The sequence below is a fragment of the Malurus melanocephalus genome, unplaced genomic scaffold (genome assembly GCF_030028575.1).
Source record: "Malurus melanocephalus ecotype Western Australia unplaced genomic scaffold, MMel_1.1 scaffold_58, whole genome shotgun sequence".
In the NCBI taxonomy this organism is placed as follows: domain Eukaryota; kingdom Metazoa; phylum Chordata; class Aves; order Passeriformes; family Maluridae; genus Malurus; species Malurus melanocephalus.
This window is the reverse complement of record NW_026623290.1, coordinates 91,349-110,578: the sequence shown is the minus strand read 5'-3', so window position 1 is coordinate 110,578 and position 19,230 is coordinate 91,349. Positions and strand designations below refer to the sequence as shown.

The window sequence follows — 19,230 nt, the reverse complement described above, 5'->3', positions numbered from 1 at the left end:
ACGGCTGTGGCAATGGAGGGCTGCGGTGGACAAAAGGAGACTGTTGTAGAGCCAGCAGAACAAGGGAGGTACTGGGGCACAATGCATGCAGCTGCACCTTTGGTTATCGTGGCTAACCAACTTGGACAGGGACAGGCAGGAAGGACTGGGCAGCCTGGAATGGAGGTGGTTGAACTTAAATTTCCAGCCCTGCTTGGAGGATGCAGTGTGATCACGCCATTCCCTCAAAACCAGGCTGGGATAGTGCCGCAGCAGCCACGAGTGRAAGCCGCCCCGCTCCTGAGGGCTCCGTCCGTGTCCCCTCAGGCTCCCGCGCTCAGGGCCGGGTGCAGCCCGCGCTTTAAGATGGCGGCGGAGGGGCGGCTGCGAAATGGCGGCGGCGGCGCCTGAGGGCGCGCGGTGCTGCCCCCTGCCCGCYCCGGCCCTCAGCCCGCCATGTGTTCATAACTCCATCCCCCGCTGCTTCTCCTGTGGAGTCCCATGTAATAATGTATACGTGCTCATGCTTTAGATATTTATTTTTTTACCTTTCCCTTCCTTTTTTTTTCCCTCTTTTTTTTCCCTCTTTTTTTTTTTCTTTTTCTATTTTTTGCCTTTGTATTGTTTCTTCCTCGAGTCGTGAAATCTGAGCAAAGGCTTTGATGTACTTTGATGTCACTTTTGTACAAACAGCAGAAAAGAGAATAAAAATCTGTTTTCCTTCTGCAAAGTTTTCCTGACTCTTCTTTCACATTGTTCTGTTTAAGTGAGCCCTTAAATATCACAAACACATCCAGCTGCGAGTGAAAAGCTGACTGGGAAAGGAGTGCTCCTTGTTCCAAAAGTTTATAACATCATTGTCCCTGCATTTTTGTTTCTGACAGTGGGGGTTGAATCCTGCCTTGCCAGCATATGTGTGATATGGTGTACTGAGATTTCAGTTTGCTTTTTTGGGTTTGAAATGAAAAAAAAAGTCTGTTGGGAGTGATTGGGCGAAGGTGTTTGAATCTTTTGGCCACCTAAAATAATTTGGGCTCTCATTGTTTTGTTGAGGAGCCTTTATTTRAGGGGGTACTGTCCACGTTAACCTATTTGAATATAAAGATAATGAAAAGAGGGAAATACACCTACTGGGTGTTCTGCTCTCCCATTTCTGGGAGAAATGCAGTCTGTACAGCACTGGTGTAATCCTTTTAACAGGAGCTGCCCCAGACACAAGCCCACATAAGCTTCTTTCTTTTCCTCTGTTGGTGAATTTTTTTTTTTTGCGAGAAACATTATATTTAATATCATTGATGGTGTTATGGGTGTAGTGTTTTATGCTGGCCTCTTCCAGGAAATGGATATCAGATCTATTTTGGACCACTGGCCACATTCGGATACAGTGGAGAGCTGTTCTGGAGTTATCTGTAACACAGCAGGATGGTGTCCGGATGCTCCAGCTCCTGCTGAACCTTACTCTTCCTCACTCCAGGACAGCCAGATCCTCCCAGTAGTACCTGTGCTGGTACTGCTCCTGCTTCCCTTTACCTACCACTGCTGTTTTTGTTCTGGTGATGAGCAGGAGATCCTGGGCAGGGATTTTGGGGGCTCCACTCTCACCTGTGTTCGTTGCCAGTCCTGGGAAGGAATTGCATCCACTGCAAAATGCCTGTGYAGGGTGTCTGTTCGGGACTGCAGGGTTCACACTTGCATTCAGGCTTTTCCAAGCCTGTTATGGTTTGGAAAAAGCCACGTGGATGTGCCTCAGGTTTGCTCGCTGGGTATTTCAAAGCTGTGTTGGTGCAGTTGAAATGTAACCTCTTCTTTCTCTACCATTAGTCACTCAGCATCCGAAGAAGCCTCTGGCTCTGACTCTGCAAGCCAGTCTGAAAGCGAGCAGGGCAGCGAGTCAAACAGCAGCTCCGAGTCCTCTGAGAGTCAGTCTGAATCCGAAAGTGAATCTACGGGTTCCAAATCCCAGCAGACCCCTCCTGAAACCAAAGAAAAACCAGCCTCTAAGAAGGAAAGGATAGCAGATGTTAAAAAGGTATTGCCCCTGCTGCTCTGCACAGACACTTTACTGCTGTACCCACCACGGAAGGTCAGACAGCAGGACCTCAGTGAAACTGTGCCCAACTTTCTGGCTACTTTGCACATGGACTCAACAGCCTGTGACCCACAGTGTCCACAGAGACTGTTTGATCTGTGTGCTGGTGTCACCCCTGTGAGCAGGAGCTGCTGTGTTTGTGGAACAACCCTTGGGGCACCATCTAGATGGTGACAGGGCTGACGATGTGAATAAGGCACAGGTGCCTGTCATCAGCACATGATCCTGTCATTTCATCCTCTCCATCTGTCTTTCCACTCCTCTCTCCTGTCTCTCCTCTCCCTCAGAAGTAGTAAAGCCTCCYCATGTGATAAATAATCAGAAGGTTTATGCAGTGTTTGAAATCTGAACYGCTTTGGGTTTTTTTACATCACTCTTCCTCTGAAAAAAGTATAAGGGAAAAAAAAGAGGAAGAACGAAAAAGCTATTTAACTTCCATTATTTATTAAGTCCAGAACAGTGTTTCTTTGTTGTGGTTTTTCTTTCCCCCAGCTACTGCCTAGCAATACCCCTCAGGTAGCCAGGTTTCCCCTCCACTTGCTGCCCAGCAGGAAAGGGGATTGTGGGTGTTACTGCACATGGTGTCCCTCTGTGCCCCCCAGAGCAGAAACTACACCTCAGGTACCTGCATCCTGAGGGGTGGAGGCACCTGAGTAACACAGGATAGTGGGAGGTGAGAAAGAGGAGCCCAAATACCGTTTGAAGACAGGAACTCAGTGAACTGAGTTCGTTTGGAAGGAGAACATTCTGGTTAGGTCAGCTTGTTTGTTTTTGGTGTKTAACCATTCTGTTGTTCTTAGCTGTGGGTTGCACTGGGCACAGCTTGCTGCTGAGAGTGATTTTTCTGGAGGAAGTGCTATGTATGCAAAGGATAAGGAGGAAGGACAGTGCTTCCAGCCTGTGCTCCCMATGGGCCTGCCAGGGAGAAGTGAAGGATTTTGTTATCAGCTTCTCCCTCTTGCAAAAGCTGCAGGCTGCTGGCTCAGGTCGCGACTAAATCCTCCATTGTTGGGATTGGCAAGGGAGGACAAGTTCATAAGGCCGTTGTGGTAACACCATATTAAAATTTCTGGTTTAYTGTTGGTAAGTGGGCACCAAAGGAAGTTTTCTTTGCCTCTGAAGGATTCTAAGAGCACATCCCTAACAATAAATGTTAACATTATCCTGTGAGGAAGCATCCATACACAAGGTGATAATTAGCGTAGATGAAACATKAAAAGGTCAGGGCACCCTCTAATAAGAAAGCCTCTCCCTTCCTTAATTTCTCTGTTAATGGGTGTCTTCCTTAGCTAAGTCTAAGCTAGGCATGTTGATACCTGTTCCCCCTGAATAACCAATGCAATTAATTGTTATATTATTGTTTATTTGGTATTTGTCTAGATACACCCATGAAGGCGAGGTTAATCTTTGCTAGGTGCTATTAACATTTGTCATGGAAGTTGCTCCCATATTCAAAAACCATTTAGTATGTCATTTAGTAGATGAAAAAGCAAGTTCTTCAAGTAGTTTGCGGAGCATTTTAATTTATTCTTTCATGTGAATGTACCTCTGTACTTGCATGCTTAACACATACACACCATCACAGTCTGTCCCTTATCCCATTACTCCTTTAACAGAGAMAGGAAAATTGCTTGGCTGCAGCCTTGTATCCATCACGTTCTCAATCCCAATCACTGCTGCATTTGGCAGTGTATTTTGATTTCCTTTTCCTGCCAGTGGCTTGAGAGGTATTTGAGGTTGGGAGGGAGAGAGAATCAGAAGGAAATGAACAGTTGTAGAGAACTAAGAGGGTAAGCTCTGCTTACCCATAACTCTTAACCTGTAACTCTTGTCTGCCCCATTACTCTTGTGTCCTGTGTCACCAACACAGCTCTGCATTCATCCCTCTCAGGGCATCCATTCTTGTCTCCCTCTTCTCCCATCCATCCACAAGAACAATTGCATGCTGTTGTACACAGTGTATTAAACTGATGAGGGCCAGCAAAGAGCACAGCCATTCCCAGCAGCCACCCCTGCACATCCATGTGTCCTGTGCTGCCAAATCGCATTCCCATCAGTGCATTCGAGAAAGGAACCAGTGACCACTGCCTTGCCTTGCCATAGGACAGGGTATCTCGCTCCATTTGCCATCCAGGCTGGGCCACAGAATTCACCTTTGAARTCACAGCTGGCAGTGTCTCCAGGCAGCTGGTGGGGCTTTCCCTATGACAGGAATTGTGCTGGAAGCTGTTAGTGACAGAGAATTGCCCTGTTGAGTGGGTAGCTCTGTTCATTCCATGTCCAGGGTGGTGCTCACATACCTTTGACACCAGCGCTGCAGAGGGCTGGGTACCTGAACACTCTGTCCTTCAGCCTGAGCAAGCTGGACAGTGATTTGTACCTCGGTGGGTAGATGGACCACTGTTAAGATAACACTGAGATAAACACATGCTGCTTTAGAGTGTTGCCAGATACCCCAAAATAACAATACTAATCTTTTTCAGCCAGTTTTTTTAACTGTCCATTTACTGGTTGCTAATTCCCTAAAGGTTTATGTTGATTTTTTTCTTTAAAATACCATCAAACTTCTCTAAAATGTCAGAAATAATTGGGGTGAAGCAGGCCTTCTGATGGTCTGTTTATTTTGCAGATGTGGGAAGAATATCCTGATGTTTATGGGGTTAGGAGGTCAAACCGAAGCAGACAAGAACCGTCTCGATTTAATATAAAAGATGAGGTAAGGAGAAACAAAAAAGATGAGGAATTACTGAACATATAAACCCAACCAAAGAGCAAAGGGAGGTCTCGTCTGCRTTGCCTTGTAAACACTGAGTCCCAGCTTGGTGCATGGATGTTGTAGCTCACAGTTGAGGTGCCAGTCCTGCAGCTGGATCCGCTTGGGCTGAGACCTCTGGAGTGAGCGGGACACTGCGTGGGCTGAGATCTGCATGCACTGACCTGATTGCTGCAATGGGGCGTAATGCAAGTCATGCTCTGCTGTAGGAACATCCTGGAGAGGAGGCTGTGTAATGAAAGAAGCAGAACAAAACCCAAAACACAACACAAAACCAACCAGGAWTAAAGGAAAGTTCCCAGAAACACTTCATAGCAACAAAACAGTCATTGCTGCCCATCCTGGAATGGATCCCACTAATAAATGCATTTGTGTGTGTGCAGCTTTATGGCCCATCACTTTTCTTTGGTTGAATACTGGGGAGTCTTTTGTGCTTCAGTTGAAGGTGACAGTGGTCAGAGCCTGGCAACCAAACCATCTAATTGCTCCTTTTCCAGAACACTGTTGGGTWGTTTTCTGAAGATGTAGGAATTAGGTGCCAACTTCATTTTCATCTGGCAGGTTTTCTGCATGGAGCATTTCAATCTGCAGGTTTTCAGGAAAGTCGAGTAGYTATAGCAGAGGGGAAAGAGAACCAGAGAGAGGCTTCTGTGGAGAGCTTGGGGCTTAGGGCTGTYAATGTGAAGAAAAGCAGCAGACTTTGAGCAGAGCAGGAGCCAAGTGGTGCCCTCTGACTCAGGCTGTTTGTGCTTCRCCACCAAAATGTGCGTTTGGATGCTTGAGGGTCACACGCAGGTCTCCTTGCTCTGGTGTGTTGTTGCTGAGCCTTGTGGCACCCCAGTGCCACCAGCTGCCCCCCCAGACTCCTGTGCTGGCTGTCCCGCAGAGCAGGTCAGGAAGGGGCTCAGGGCACACCATTGACGTAGCTTTTGTTTTCCTTTTCAAGTTGGCAGAGGCCGGGCTGGCCGGCCGCCCCTCTGTGCGATGCCCCGGCATGCACTGTGCCGGCGACCTCACACCCACCCCAGAGCTCCGTTGCACACCCCCCTGCCCTCTTAGGGCCCCAGGTAAGTCCCTTCTTTTTTTGTTTTACAATATTACGTGGTTTTGCAAATGTTGTTTTCTTTTTTCGATATCTTTATTTCCTACTACTTAAGGTATGATAAAGTTAAATAAAAAAATCTGAGATGCAAAAACTTTGCTATACCACAAAATATTGTAAAAAACAAAAAAAAAAAAACCCCAAAGGTCCTCTAAATGACCCCACTGCAACTTCTGTGAAACAGAAAGCTGAAATTAAAAAAATTGGAGCTCCCTGTCACCCCACCTCTCCCCAGAGCAGCACTGACTTGTCCCTATAGGGCAAGTCTAATCTGCAGCAGTCCGATGGAGGGTGTGACCTGGCTGCAGCACAGTGCTGGAGATGCAAAATCTTTTGGAAGAGACCAAGAGAGAGGAAATAGTACATCTCAAGCCTRTGTGGTGCTGAGCATTCCTTGGCGCCTCTGAGATGCTGTTTGCCTTTGCAAGGTTAATTCTGTCACCAGTGACCTGCACGTGTYGCTGCTTGGGACTTCCAGCACAGTGTCTGGGGGCTTGCAATTGCCTTCTTCCCTAATGCTTCTCTGCAGATGAGCAAAGAGCATCGTGCAGGCAGCTCTTTGCTCATCTGCAGAGAAGATGCAGAGACCAGAGCAAGGATGAGCCATCACAGCTCCCTGTGCTGCCCCATGACTCACCTGCGTGGGGGTTGGTGCAGAGGTGGAGGTGGTGCAGGTTTTGGGGCCCTGCTAGATCACTGTGTCCTCTGAGAGCAGCACTCTGGGTAGGGTTATTTGTGTGTTAGAAATGGTTGCCTTCTGGGGATTTCTGGGCTCTTTGTGTAGGTGTCCGAGCTGCGATCAGGGAGGGTGACAACTCATGATCAATACCCAGGTGTGGGCTGAGATTTCGGGGAAGCGAAAGTATAGCTTTGCATAGGAGCACAGAGCTGCTCAGAGCCCCAGAGCTGTCTCCAGGAGCAAGAGAATGTGTGAGATTTTTAGTAAAAACACTACTTCCTCTAGGCATTTTCCTTGCAGTTAATAAATCAGCTTCAGGTTTCAGCCAGGRGATGTGAGGCGTGCAGAGTCAGGTGCCCTTCAAGAGTATTCARACTGAAAGAGGGGAARTTTAGGTTAGATATGTTACAGAAATCCTTGCCTGTTAGGGTGGTGAGACTCACAGGGTACCCAGASMAGCTGTGGGTGYCCCATCCCTGGAAGTGTCCAAGGCCAGGTTGGATGGGGCTCTGAGCAAATTGGGATARTGGAAGGTGTCCCTGCCCATGGTAGGGGGTTGGAACTGGATGATGTTTAAARCCCCTTCCAACCCAAACCATTTCATCATTCCTTCATTCTGTGATTCTAGGGCAGTCGAGAAATAAATGTGCCCCAACCAGACACAGTCTTTTTACTATAAAAAGAATAGTTTCAGATTGAAGTTGGTGACGAATGTCAGTGCATATTTTTCTGTCGYAGGAAGGCCAGAAGTCATGCACCAGTGTGTTCTCAAAATACAGCTGGTTTTATTACTGGAAAAAGAAAATTTGCTCATTTGCACTTTGATCAATGCTTTGCCTCATGTATTTGCTGTACTGGTCTCACTGGTGAAGAGAAGTTCTTAAAACTAACCTGATGAGCTGAGATTCTCCAGCTTTTCTGAAGTACTAGAGCTTGGCCTCTACTTAGCCTGAAATGAGCAAGTCTTCACTTTGCCTTTAGTCTGAAATACTTTTGGCTCTGCTTAAGCAAGTCATTGTCTCTCCTAGTGTGAGCTCCAGAGGCTCACCTGRACCTCTTTTCCAATGACCTGGAATTTCCATTTCTCCTGCCCTGGGCAAGGACACTCGTGGATAATCAATAGGAGCAGAACTTTAATTGCTTTACGTTGCTCTGCTTGGTGCTACGTGTGCAGCATCATGTCTGTTCAGCATTGCTCCACGGTAAAATACAGTGTAATTAATCYAGTAAAAACGTGTGCACTTCATGTGCTGGGAGAGGGAGAGAATTGATGTGAGCAATCAGTGAGGCATGGAGAGGGAAGGCTGATCCCTTCATTTGGAGATGGGGGAATTGTAAGAGGCCAGATCCTAGTCCAGCTGGAAGAAGGGGTACAGGAGTAAGCTGGGCATGTTTGYAGTGTTTGATAAAAGGGAGCTAGGGAAGACAGGCTTAAGGGAGATGGGCTGTCTTTGTCCTTGGCCACAGCAGGGCAGCCTGAGCCCAGCACTGGCATTCAGGCTCTGGAGGGAGCAGCRTGACCCCATCATCTCCTGCTGGGCTGACAAAAATCCCACAGAGGGCTGGGGCTGGACTTTGCCAGTCCAGCTTGTGTCATTCCAGGAGGTGACATTACTCAAATTGGAGTTGCCTGTGATTTCCCAACCAGTCTGTTCCTGATGGTGGTGGTGGGCGGACAGGGCCTCAGGTGCACTCAGGACCTGGCCTGGCCCTGGCTCTCTGGACATCCTCTGTGYTTCCTTAAAYAAAGAATTTACCACCAGGAGACACRRGGGAGCAGGGAGGAGAGGATGAGGAGCTGCAGCACAGCAGCACTTCCCAACACTCCACACTGGGATGGGGAGGGTGTGGGAGCACAAGGCAGGCAGATGACTCAGGCTGGGGACTGGCTGTGTCAGAGGAGATAGAGCTGGGCTTGACACTCATCCAAAACACACAATGGCATCTTTGAAAAATGTAAGAGAAGGYGGCTGAGCTGCAGTCACAAGTTACATTTCTCAAGGTGGAAGAGGGGAGGAAAAGCAGAGTCATTAAGAGATTGTCATCAGCTTTGTAGGCACAGCAACAGCAGGGGGAGAGTACAGGCATCAGGAAAATGGACACCAGAARCTTGGAAAATGGAATTTTGGCACAGAAGTGTAGTTAGTTTCAAAGAGCTAAAGGTTGTATTTGGTKTTCTCCCAATGTGATCTGTGACGCAGAGCAGAAGAGGAATCCACCTCATTACTTGTGGCTTGCCAACAGACAGCAAAAGTAAAAGTGCACTGAGGGACAGCTGTTAAAATCATGCTCAGTTGGAATGAGAAAGCTTCAGAAAGTGGGCAAGAGATGAAAAGAGAAAAGGGAAACTGAAGACTTAAATTTTGTGTGTCAGAACTGAAATCTGTGGAATGCTTGGCWTGTGTTGCTAGGGTAGGTAGGGCTGTCCATGGTGTTTGCCAGGCACTTGTTTCATGTTTGGTAAATGAGACAGGGATTTCATGCAGGGCTCTGAGACAGGTGGATGAACACGTGTTTGTGGTAAGATGGTGCAAAAGGTGCTGTTGTGTCACATGCAAATCTGACACCAATTCCAGGAAAGCTTGTGGTCTGATGTGGCATCCAGTATTTTAGTGTATTTTAATGGCTACACTGATGTAAGTGAGACAGAAACTTCTGTTGGTGGAAGGAAGGCTGGAAAATAGGAATGAAGGATGCGTGTTGCAGCTCACACCATTTCACAAGGTCCTTATGTGCACAGCTCTGTGAGCTCTGTCCAGGGTGTCATGGGTGCAAACCGTGCTACCCATGGTGATGGACAGACAGTGCCTGCAGCCAAAGCTGAATACTGTGGCAAAAAGCAGATAGAAGTGGAAGATTTCCAGCAAGTGTGTGGAGCAAACAGTCTTGGAGGCTACTTCTGACATTTTAATACTTCCTTTAGAAGTCTTTATTTTGTCCCTGCCTATTTGTGTTTTCTGGGGGAAGCGAAGGAGAAGTCATGCTATCTGTGTGGTGATCTGTCTTCATGGTTGACTGGTTTTTATGAAAATGRGGTTGTGTACAACCGGAATAAAGGGATTATTTTAGCTGTTGTGGTCTGTGGGAATTAGTGACGCCCACTTTTWAAATAGTACAGCAAGCAGATAGAATAGCTCTAGATATATTTAGCCTGAGAGACTTCACTGGTGGAGACCGTAGGATTAGGAGGAAGGAAAGGAGCAGGAAACAGCTCTGACCCAATCAGGTCCTTGGTGACTTTTACTGTGGGACAAAAACCCCAACAGCAAGGCAAGGACACTCTTGTGATGAGAACATTGCCTTTCTATGACAATATTTTTACTTCATTCCTCGTAAGAAGTTTGTATAATGAAGGCAGAAATCATAATGGATTTGTTGGGATAAATTCACTCGTGGGTTTACAATCCCTGGGCTGCTGCACACACTGCAGACCTGCCTGGCCACTGCTGCTCAGGTGGCAGTGCTGGAAGGGGGCTGCTCTGCACCAAAGTGTCCTTCAGGCTGCAGGGAAAGGACCCAAACTCAGCCCACAGGGACGTGTTTCACTTGCATCCTTGAGGAGAAGTCCAGAGTGAAGCYTACAACCTGATTTTCTTTCTTTTCAATTAAAGGCAAGTAGCGAATCTGAAAATGAGAGCCCAAAAAGAAGACGCCAGAAGCAGTTGAAAAGAAAGTAAGTTTCTAAGGAAAGGGTTTTGAGTGGTGATGCTTTGGTTTAGTTTTCAGAACAGTAGCACATTGGATTGTTTGATAGGAGTTGTCAACATGGGGAGCTTTTTAAAGAAATACTATAATATTTCCAGTAATAATACTTTGGACTACTAAAATTGAGGTATGAATATGGATCTGTAGATGGATGCAATTTTCCAACTTTTGTTTGTATTTTCCTACTGTGTCTGTGATGGAATCTGAATGAGTCAAATTCACTTTCTGTTGTCAGTCTTTCACTTTTTCATCAGGTTACTGATTCTCCTTCAGAGATACTTAAAACAGTTTAATCCCTTCTCCTCCCACCTTTTTGATTAACTGAGAATAAAATGCCAAATTATTATCGTCTTCTATTTATTATAACCCTCTGTTAAAACAAAAGAACTTCCATAAAGAATAGCCCTGCGTTGCACTCAACAGCCAAAGGTGCAGTTTTGAACCTTTTTCCTGTAATTATGGCCCTGATGGTTTGATCAGCCAAGTATTTGTGTAGAAATATCGTTGCCCTTCATGACCTACTTTTCTGACTGCAGAATTAAATGGAAAAGAGAGGTCTCTGCTGGAGAAGAGGATGAAGATGGAGGGGAGCAAGGCACCAGTGGAGAGAGTGAGCCTGAACCGAAGAAAATTAAAGCAAGAAGACCTGTCCAAAGGAGGTAAGGAATGRTTGGTTCAGGCTGTATTTCTGCCTGTGCTGTGTGGAGAGGAAATCTCTTATTTGTCACTAATGAATGTAGATTTTTCCTTGTTTATGACCTAGTAAACTTAGGGACTGCTTACTCCCTCATCTCCCCATCTCATGCTCCAGTGAGCAATAAAGTAATTTCCATGAGAGTTAGAGCAGTCTAAATGCCTTAGGAGTGTAATATTTGAGATTCATGCTTCCTTAAAGACTTTCTAAAGAGGGTGTTTACATAAACCATCCTGTATTATGGCTTTATTAATTTTTATTTTAGAACAGTGGCCAAAACTGGTGTTAAAAAGCCCCACAAAATCCAGCGTGGGAAGAGAAAGAAACCAGACTCGTCAGAAGATGATGATGATGATGAAGATGATGAGACTCCTAAGAGACAAACCCGGCGAAGAGCAGCCAAAAATGTCAGGTGTGAAGAAATGTGGRGTTCTTGGGGGTGAGGGCTGGCTGTGTGGTCCTGCAGAGAGTGGCTGAGGTGTGGCTCTTTTGACAGGTTCATGATGGGAACATCCAGGTTTACCTCSTTTTGCCATCTGTGAAGGAGGGAATGTTTCCCAGTCCCTCTTAGAGAAATGTGAGGAGGTTTGCATAATGTTTCTAAAGTGCTCTCAGCTGAGGTTAATTACAAATAATAGATGAAAATGAGTAAAAGGGAGCAGCTGTGCTGGATTGGAGCAATTGCCTGAGAGTGGCTGATATATAAAGCCTTGGGACAGAGTGTTGAGGCTTGGTGGAGGTAAAGCTTTATCCATTTCTCAGTGTACCTCTCACCTTTTGGGCAGTCCTAATAATGGGACTTGAAAAGAGCCATCCAAATGATGTTTTGTGGTGGTTAATTATTCATCAAAGATGAGAAGTGCAGTTCCTAGGGAAGTGTAGGCACCCATGCAGCCTTTCATTGTTCTGCAACCTCCATGGAGTAATCTTGGCCTCAGCAGTGGAGATTTTCTGTGTTATGGCCTTACTTCTGCTGCAGAGATTGTTCTACCTTATGCATTCATCTGATGTTGGTGAGAAAAACTGTGCCCAAAATAGAGGATTAGGCTGGTAAATGTATCTAAATGTCTTGGGGAAAAATACTGAGTGGGTGACTGAATGTGCACTGAATCCCAGGATAAATGCTGGAGAAGGTGCTCCAGTCTGAGCAGTTCTCTGTTGGTGGGCTGGCAAGAGTCAAGTGTTTTATATCAGTTTGGTTTTGATCTTATTCAGCTACAAAGARGATGATGATTTTGAGACGGATTCTGATGACCTGATAGAGATGACTGGGGAAGGAGCTGATGAGCAACAAGACAACAGTGAAACTATTGAGAAAGTCTTGGACATCAGGCTTGGAAAAAAGGGAGGTGGGTAGTTCTGGAAGAAGCCTTTGTTTCTGATGGCAATAGTGTGTGCTCACAGTTTCTCTTGAGCTTGGGCAATGCTTTTGCCACTTCAAAGTGGGGCTATGAGTTGTTTCAGTGCTTTTCATCTTTTCCTCTATGCCTCTTATTTATCTCTTATAATATGTAATGGCTTTTGTAAAATATAAAATTTAAAATCCTAAAATCTCTATGTGCTYGGCAGCTTTCATTTAGCCTGCACACATTTTAAAGATGCAGCCATTGTTCTGCAATTCCTGCTTTTCTCTGCTTTGAAATATAAAACAGATCTTGTAGGAGAGTCAGTTTTCATAGCCCCATTRACAAAGCCGTAATGAAAATAAAGCCAATGTTTTGTTCTCAAAGCCTTACAAAAGTGTTTTTTGTAAAACTGAATAGCTGTGAAYATTTTCAAGAAACCTTTGAATTACACTTAAAGAAAAGCTACTTACGACAGATTTGAAAAGATTCTGTTGTATGGAAAACTTTTGTGTGCCTGCCTGATAGGATTGCAGAATCTGTCAGATGTTCTTTGTGTTGCCTTAAAAAGGTGTATTAGGAGAGTAACTTTCTGCTCTAAYTGAGTTGATGCAGTGGTTGGTAACCAAGGTACCAAATGTGGGCTGTCTGTGTTGCAGCCATCGGTGCTTCCACCACGGTGTACGCCACCGAGGCCAACGGCAACCCCAGCGCCGACTTCGACCCCGAGAAGGATGAGGGGGAAGTGCAGTACCTGATCAAATGGAAGGGCTGGTCATACATCCACAGCACCTGGGAGAGCGAGGAGTCCTTGCAGCAGCAGAAAGTGAAGGGCYTGAAAAAGCTGGAAAACTTCAAGAAGAAAGAGGAGGAGATCAAGCAATGGTAGGCTTCACTCCAACCWGTGACTTGGCCTTGGGGAAATGGTTTTTAGCCATAAGGTTGCAGAGTCATTACTGAAAACGTTTGATTTCTTCCTGCAAAGTGTGTTTTATGTGCAAACAACATTCTGGTTTTTTCTTTACCTGCTGAGGAACATCCCCTYCTCATAGAGATTATGTCTGAGTTGTGGAAGGCTGTAAAATGGAGAGGACAAGGCATGAAATTCACACTTTTGCCACTTCCTAGGTTTAAGAATTGGGAGAGCTGACAGCAAATAAATGTTTCACACACTTACCTGGCCCAGGAAGTGCTGTGAGGGCTTGCAGCCTTATTAGCCCTTGTTAATTATGGGCTTCTCTATGTGCAAGTTTTTGCATAAGTTACTGTCAGGCTTCCCCAGGGTATAAAAGGGGAGCTGTGGTGTGTTTCCATAGTGTTAAAGCTGGAGTAGCAGCTTCCATCTCTATTTGATTCTGGTTTTGAGACTGATTCTTGCATCAGAATAAGGCTACATTTAACAGGGACACAAGCTAAACATCTATAACATTTGCTTCTGAGCAATAATTTGTAATTATAGGCAATTTAAGAAACATGTCCTGTAAGCAGTAGTTTGCACCAATTACTTTCCTGAATGACAGAACCATATAGGAAAGACGATTTTGTATATGTAGCATCGATGAGCACTATGACAGAAGCATTATTCTGTTTTTTTGGTTTTTTTTTTATCATTTTGCATCTAGGTTGGGCAAGGTATCACCTGAAGATGTAGAATATTTCAACTGCCAACAAGAGCTGGCCTCAGAGCTGAACAAACAGTACCAAATAGTGGAGAGAGTAATTGGTAAGTGGAGCCAATTGGTAAAGGGGTGTGAAGTAGGAGTGGGAGCTTTAAACTCCATGTGACAGCAAAATGAGTGTGCAGCTCTCTCTTCTTCCCTGTCCTGTGGTATCCCTGAGGAAAAAACTCTAGTGCTTAGTGTATTTCATTGTCTGAAATTTAGGAAATTGGACAGTAAAAATACAGGTTTACAAATTATGAGCAATACAGATCAGTCACCYTCCTTGCCTGGAGTGTGGGGTGACACACAATTTTCCAATGCGTTGCTGAAATTGTTGCTGCTGAAGTTCTTTGGCTTCAACCCTTTAAATGCAAGGTGTTTGTTTCCAAAGCAGCAGCATGGGCCTGGCTTTTGTGAGCACCAATTTCTGTGGTGTAGTTGAGGATGTGGTTAAGCCTGCAAGGCGGCTCAGGGGTGAGATTTTCATGATTAATTAACAAAAATAAAAACAGAACTTAGTGAGTACTTTGGTGATGTCACAGTCRTGTCAGTCAGACGTGCCAGCACCCAGTTGCTTTGGGAATTGACTTGGAGAGGTGTTTTAACCTATTTCCAATACAATTCCCACAAAAATGTGGGTGTGTGTCAGTGCAGCGATGGCTTGCCCTGCTCCCTCTGCTGGCTGCCGGCATTTCAACCCTCCCTTCCCTTCTCTTTCCAAACACAGCTGTGAAGACCAGCAAGTCTGCCACGGGGCATTCAGATTTCCCAGGTAAAAGAACATTTTTTTTGTCTCTCTACATTTTTCCTATGAGCCAAGACCTGTCTTGTGGCTGTCTGGGCAGCTCAGCCTGTGACCCGTGCTTGCGGTTCAGCCGCTCAACCACGGGTGCTGAGATTTGGGCTTTTTTTTCATATTTCACAGCAAACAGTCGCAAATCATCCTCAAATGACCCAGAATACCTGTGCAAGTGGATGGGGCTGCCCTATGCCGAGTGCAGCTGGGAAGATGAGGCTCTGATCAGCAAGAAATTCCAGCACTGCATCGACAGCTTCAACAGTCGCAACAACTCCAAGACGATTCCCACGCGGGACTGCAAGGTTTGTTGGCTTCTCTTCTCTCTTTTGCTGGGTTCTTCCAGGCTGGAGGAAGATGCAAGCAGTGGGAACATTAAATTTTGTCAGGATAAATGTCAGAGAACGTTTTCCCATCCTCCCACCTGCATTTGAAGGGTTGTTTGCTGTCCTGGTATCATACTTCAAGCAGGGATGTGAACCCCTTTGAGTTTCATTTACTCTGTGCACAGTGAGAACGTTACGTCCCCCTGGGGAGTGGGAGGATTAATTAATCCTTGCAAAGTGCTTCCTCCTCAGAAGGAGCTGCAGCAGTTTTAATATCAGTTGRATGAAAAAAACAGCACACCTGGGAAAAGAGGAAGCCTGCAAGATGCTGATACAGTGAAGGAGAGAGACAGAAATAATGGGAGAAAAACCAAAAGAGGACAAAGMAGGGAGTGGAGCTGGTTCCAACTTACGTGCATTTTGTTCAGCTCATTGCACTCCTGGGGGACTCAGAGCTCTGAKCACAGAACCAGAGGGCAGCAGGCAAATCACAAGAAATGCAGACACAAGCACTGACTAGGAAAATGTGGATGCACTTGAACGGGCAAAGAGAGACACACTCTTTGCTGAATTCRTAGATTTCATTGCTGAATTTTCATCCTTCCAGCCACTGACTGTTTTGTCTTTCTCTTCAGTGGACTTACAGCAGCATCTTTTTCAGGTATTGAAGCAGAGGCCGAGGTTTGTTGCCTTGAAGAAACAGCCCTCGTACATCGGAGGGGAGAACCTGGAGCTGCGGGATTACCAGCTGGAGGGCCTCAACTGGCTGGCTCACTCCTGGTGCAAGTACGTACACAGGCTGCCACCTTCACTCTGTGCCTCCTGGGTTTTATCCCAGCAGGATTTGGCACTTTTTGTTTTCAAGTGAGGTCTTTACCTGCCCTCCCTCTGCAGCTTGAAGGATTTCAAATGTTATCACGCCCAGCTGCATTGCAGWCACTGCAAGCAGGAACTACCTAAAGCATGAACTTAAAAAACCTTGTGTGAAAACAAAAAAGCATTTTCTCTGTCTGGGCCTGTTCACRTGCTGAATTTGGCTGTTGTGTGAGCCTGTTACATATCAGCCCAAGATTTCAATTGACTTAATGAGAAAAACAGATTTCTGGCTCAGTGTGCTTATCTACTTATTGAAGCCTTTGAGAAATGTCHTTCTAAAATTAAGTTAGTGATTCCCCTCTCCCTTTGCCTGTTTTCCTCCAGTTTGGAGCCACCATAGTTAATTTTTCCACGTTGTTGTGCCATGTTGAGTGTGGCTGTCCCTGGGATCCATTTGGAAATGTTCAAACAAATGTTTTTGCACTGCCCCTCTGTGTCCTTGTCATGGAWTGCTGTTCATGTGGAGCACAATAAATTAGTGGTGGCAGAAACATGCACTCAGACAGCTATTTTTTTTTTTTGTTCTTCTCTTTCCCAGGAACAACAGTGTGATCCTGGCTGATGAAATGGGACTGGGCAAGACGATTCAGACAATATCATTCCTGTCATACCTGTTCCATCAGCACCAGCTCTACGGCCCTTTCCTGGTGGTCGTGCCCTTGTCCACCCTCACCTCCTGGCAGAGGGAGTTTGAAGTGTGGGCACCTGAGATAAACGTGGTGGTTTACATTGGAGACCTCATGAGCAGGAACATGGTGTGTAATCAGAGAGCAAAGGGTGAGGGCTCGGGGAGAAGCACTGGGGGCAGAACAGCAGTGAGTGTGATGTGTGTGACACACAGTCAGCTGGAGAGGCTGGGGGATAGTTCTGGCAGCACTGCAGGAAGCTGGAGCTGGTGTAGCTGAGCATGTGGGTGTAATTCCCTGCTGCAGGGAATTTTCTACCTTATTTTCCCTCTTGGAGTGAGTGCAGGAGCACTGGCTTCTCTCTGAGTCTGGAAGCCAGTGCTGCTCTGGGCTGAAACATGCTCAGGGAGGAGTCCAGCAGTGTAAAAGTGCTTGTCTTCAGTGTTTGGAACTATTCAGACAATGGAGCACACAAGTGTTGGGGCTYCAGAGGTGTCCACACTGAGGGGATGTGTTCATTTTGCTGCTGAGATTAATGCCAGAGCAGCAAGCTGACCTTATTTTGTTACCTGTCAAACCATGTGTGCACTAAAACAAGTTGTTCCTTGGGCACCCTGAGCTCATCAAATGGCATTTTGGGCTTGGCTGGAGTCTTTGGCTACAGCTACACTACGATAACAATTTTTAACTCCTTCCTTTTGATAACACTGGTTAAACTTTTGTCTCCCCTCACAGATCCGTGAATATGAGTGGATCCACTCCCAGTCTAAAAGATTGAAATTCAATGCACTTATCACAACCTACGAGATCCTCCTCAAGGATAAGGTGAGTCATGGTCCAAGGACGTTTTTATCTAGATTCCTCTTGTTTTAAAATGAGAAAATGTTGAAACTTTTGAAACCAGCTATAGTGGGTTTCACCTCTTCCCTCTGTGGTGATGGAGAACTCCAGCCACTATTTGCTTTTGCTTGCCAGTAATGCCCAGGGAATGTGTGACAATGTTATGGTGTCTTCACWCTTGTACTGCACAGCTGTGTTATTCTTTTTGCATAAAAGGCCTCTGGCAGTATCCAGGAGTAGCTGGATTTTTATCTGGTTTAGTTGAGTTTAGTTTTGCTAAGAGAACAAACAATTACACTGAACCTCTGGCCACAGTGTTAACRGTGTCTGCATTTTTACATCTAGGAGAGATCTGTCTGCTTAGGAAATACTCATCAGCACTGTCAGTGCATCACTGAGTGCTAGCAGAAAACAAAAAGCTTAAAAAAAAAGAAGAAAAACAAAAAACTAAAATCAAAGCTCCTGGATTACCTGAACTTTTTAGGTTTGTTCATCTGCTCTCCTGTTGTTGCTCCAGAGGGACCAGTGCTACCTAGAAAAGGGGGAATAAAGAGCTGGGGAAGGACTGTGCTTTCTGGGTAAAGCAAAGGAGGATTAAACAGGTGTACTTGCTGCAAGACTGCTGAGATACAGCAGGAGTGTTGGATAGTGTGGCTAATTGTCACCTTTTCCTTTCTGGGAAGGTGTCTTGGCCCCCAAATTTTGTCAGGAAGAAGATCTTGGGAGGGTGCAGCTGCAGGGCTGGGGCAGGACAGCCTGGACAGCACAGGGCAGAGTTTCTGGCCTTGGACAGAGAGAGATGTGTGCCCCAGCATCTCCTCAGTGCCTCTGTTTGTTTCTCTCTTCCTCCAGACGGTTTTGGGAAGCATTAACTGGGCTTTTCTCGGCGTGGATGAAGCCCATCGGTTGAAAAATGACGACTCYTTGCTGTACAAAACGTTGATTGATTTCAAGTCCAACCACAGGCTGCTGATCACCGGCACCCCGCTTCAAAACTCACTCAAAGAGCTCTGGTCCCTGCTGCATTTCATYATGCCAGAGAAGTGAGTCTCTTTTTGGGCCTTCCAGGAAATATCTTGGGCTGTTCTTGTCTGCTAAATGGGCTCAAGGGAGTGCAGAATGGCAGAAATCCCTGAATTAAATCCCTGAATTAAACTCGGTGTTGTGACAGCAATGATAGGAGAACAGACATTAGTGGGCAAAATCAGAGGTTAAATAACTAACACCAGGAGTATTTCTGGCAGCAAACTGAATGGGGAAATCTGATACATGCTTTTCAAGTCTGTCTGCTGTCTTCCAGCCATCTCTAAAAAAACTAAACTTGTTTTGAGCAATCATGTCAGCCATTTCTGAGGTTTCCAGTACGCTGTGGTTCAGGCACCCTTGCCAACCATTTCATGGCAGCTCTGGGGGTGCTGGCTGGCTGATTGTGTGTCCACAGTGTAACAAATGTTTTGTTTTCTTTAAAATAAAATGAGCCATGGGCATCTCTTAAGGCTAAGGCAAGCATGCCCCAAAGCTCACTGAAATTGTGTTTGAGTGCAAGAAGAGCTGTCCCCCAAATTCTTTTTGTTGGATCACAGAAAGAGTGAAGGAGAGGTTTGAGGTCTCCCAAGTGGAGCAGAGCGGATCTCCACATTTCAGAGGAGCTGTCAGAGGAAGCAACAGTCCCAAAAGAGCCTTCAGAGCAGGGTAAAACAGTCCAGTTGTCAAAACCATTCCTGGGGGAGGCACCGTGGAA

At 45.9% G+C, this 19,230-nt stretch overlaps 1 protein-coding gene across 8 annotated transcripts in view; it reads left to right on the top strand.

Moving 5' to 3' along the window:
• Positions 1 to 19,230, top strand: part of CHD2 (chromodomain helicase DNA binding protein 2) — an 83,112-nt gene that overhangs the window by 42,675 nt on the left and 21,207 nt on the right. For 6 of the 8 annotated variants that reach the window (XM_057365802.1, XM_057365805.1, XM_057365800.1 and 3 more), the window contains 14 exons: positions 1,801 to 2,008; positions 4,698 to 4,784; positions 10,234 to 10,295; positions 10,864 to 10,986; positions 11,287 to 11,433; positions 12,237 to 12,370; positions 13,024 to 13,249; positions 13,987 to 14,087; positions 14,753 to 14,797; positions 14,951 to 15,126; positions 15,809 to 15,933; positions 16,562 to 16,778; positions 17,385 to 17,474; positions 18,342 to 18,532. In XM_057365802.1, coding sequence (XP_057221785.1) covers positions 1,801 to 2,008; positions 4,698 to 4,784; positions 10,234 to 10,295; positions 10,864 to 10,986; positions 11,287 to 11,433; positions 12,237 to 12,370; positions 13,024 to 13,249; positions 13,987 to 14,087; positions 14,753 to 14,797; positions 14,951 to 15,126; positions 15,809 to 15,933; positions 16,562 to 16,778; positions 17,385 to 17,474; positions 18,342 to 18,532 — 1,932 coding nt within the window. Of the gene's footprint in view, positions 1 to 1,800; positions 2,009 to 4,697; positions 4,785 to 5,787; positions 5,909 to 10,233; positions 10,296 to 10,863; positions 10,987 to 11,286; positions 11,434 to 12,236; positions 12,371 to 13,023; positions 13,250 to 13,986; positions 14,088 to 14,752; positions 14,798 to 14,950; positions 15,127 to 15,808; positions 15,934 to 16,561; positions 16,779 to 17,384; positions 17,475 to 18,341; positions 18,533 to 19,230 lie in introns of those variants that run through there. The other 2 variants (XM_057365807.1, XM_057365806.1) reach the window with 2 other exon arrangements.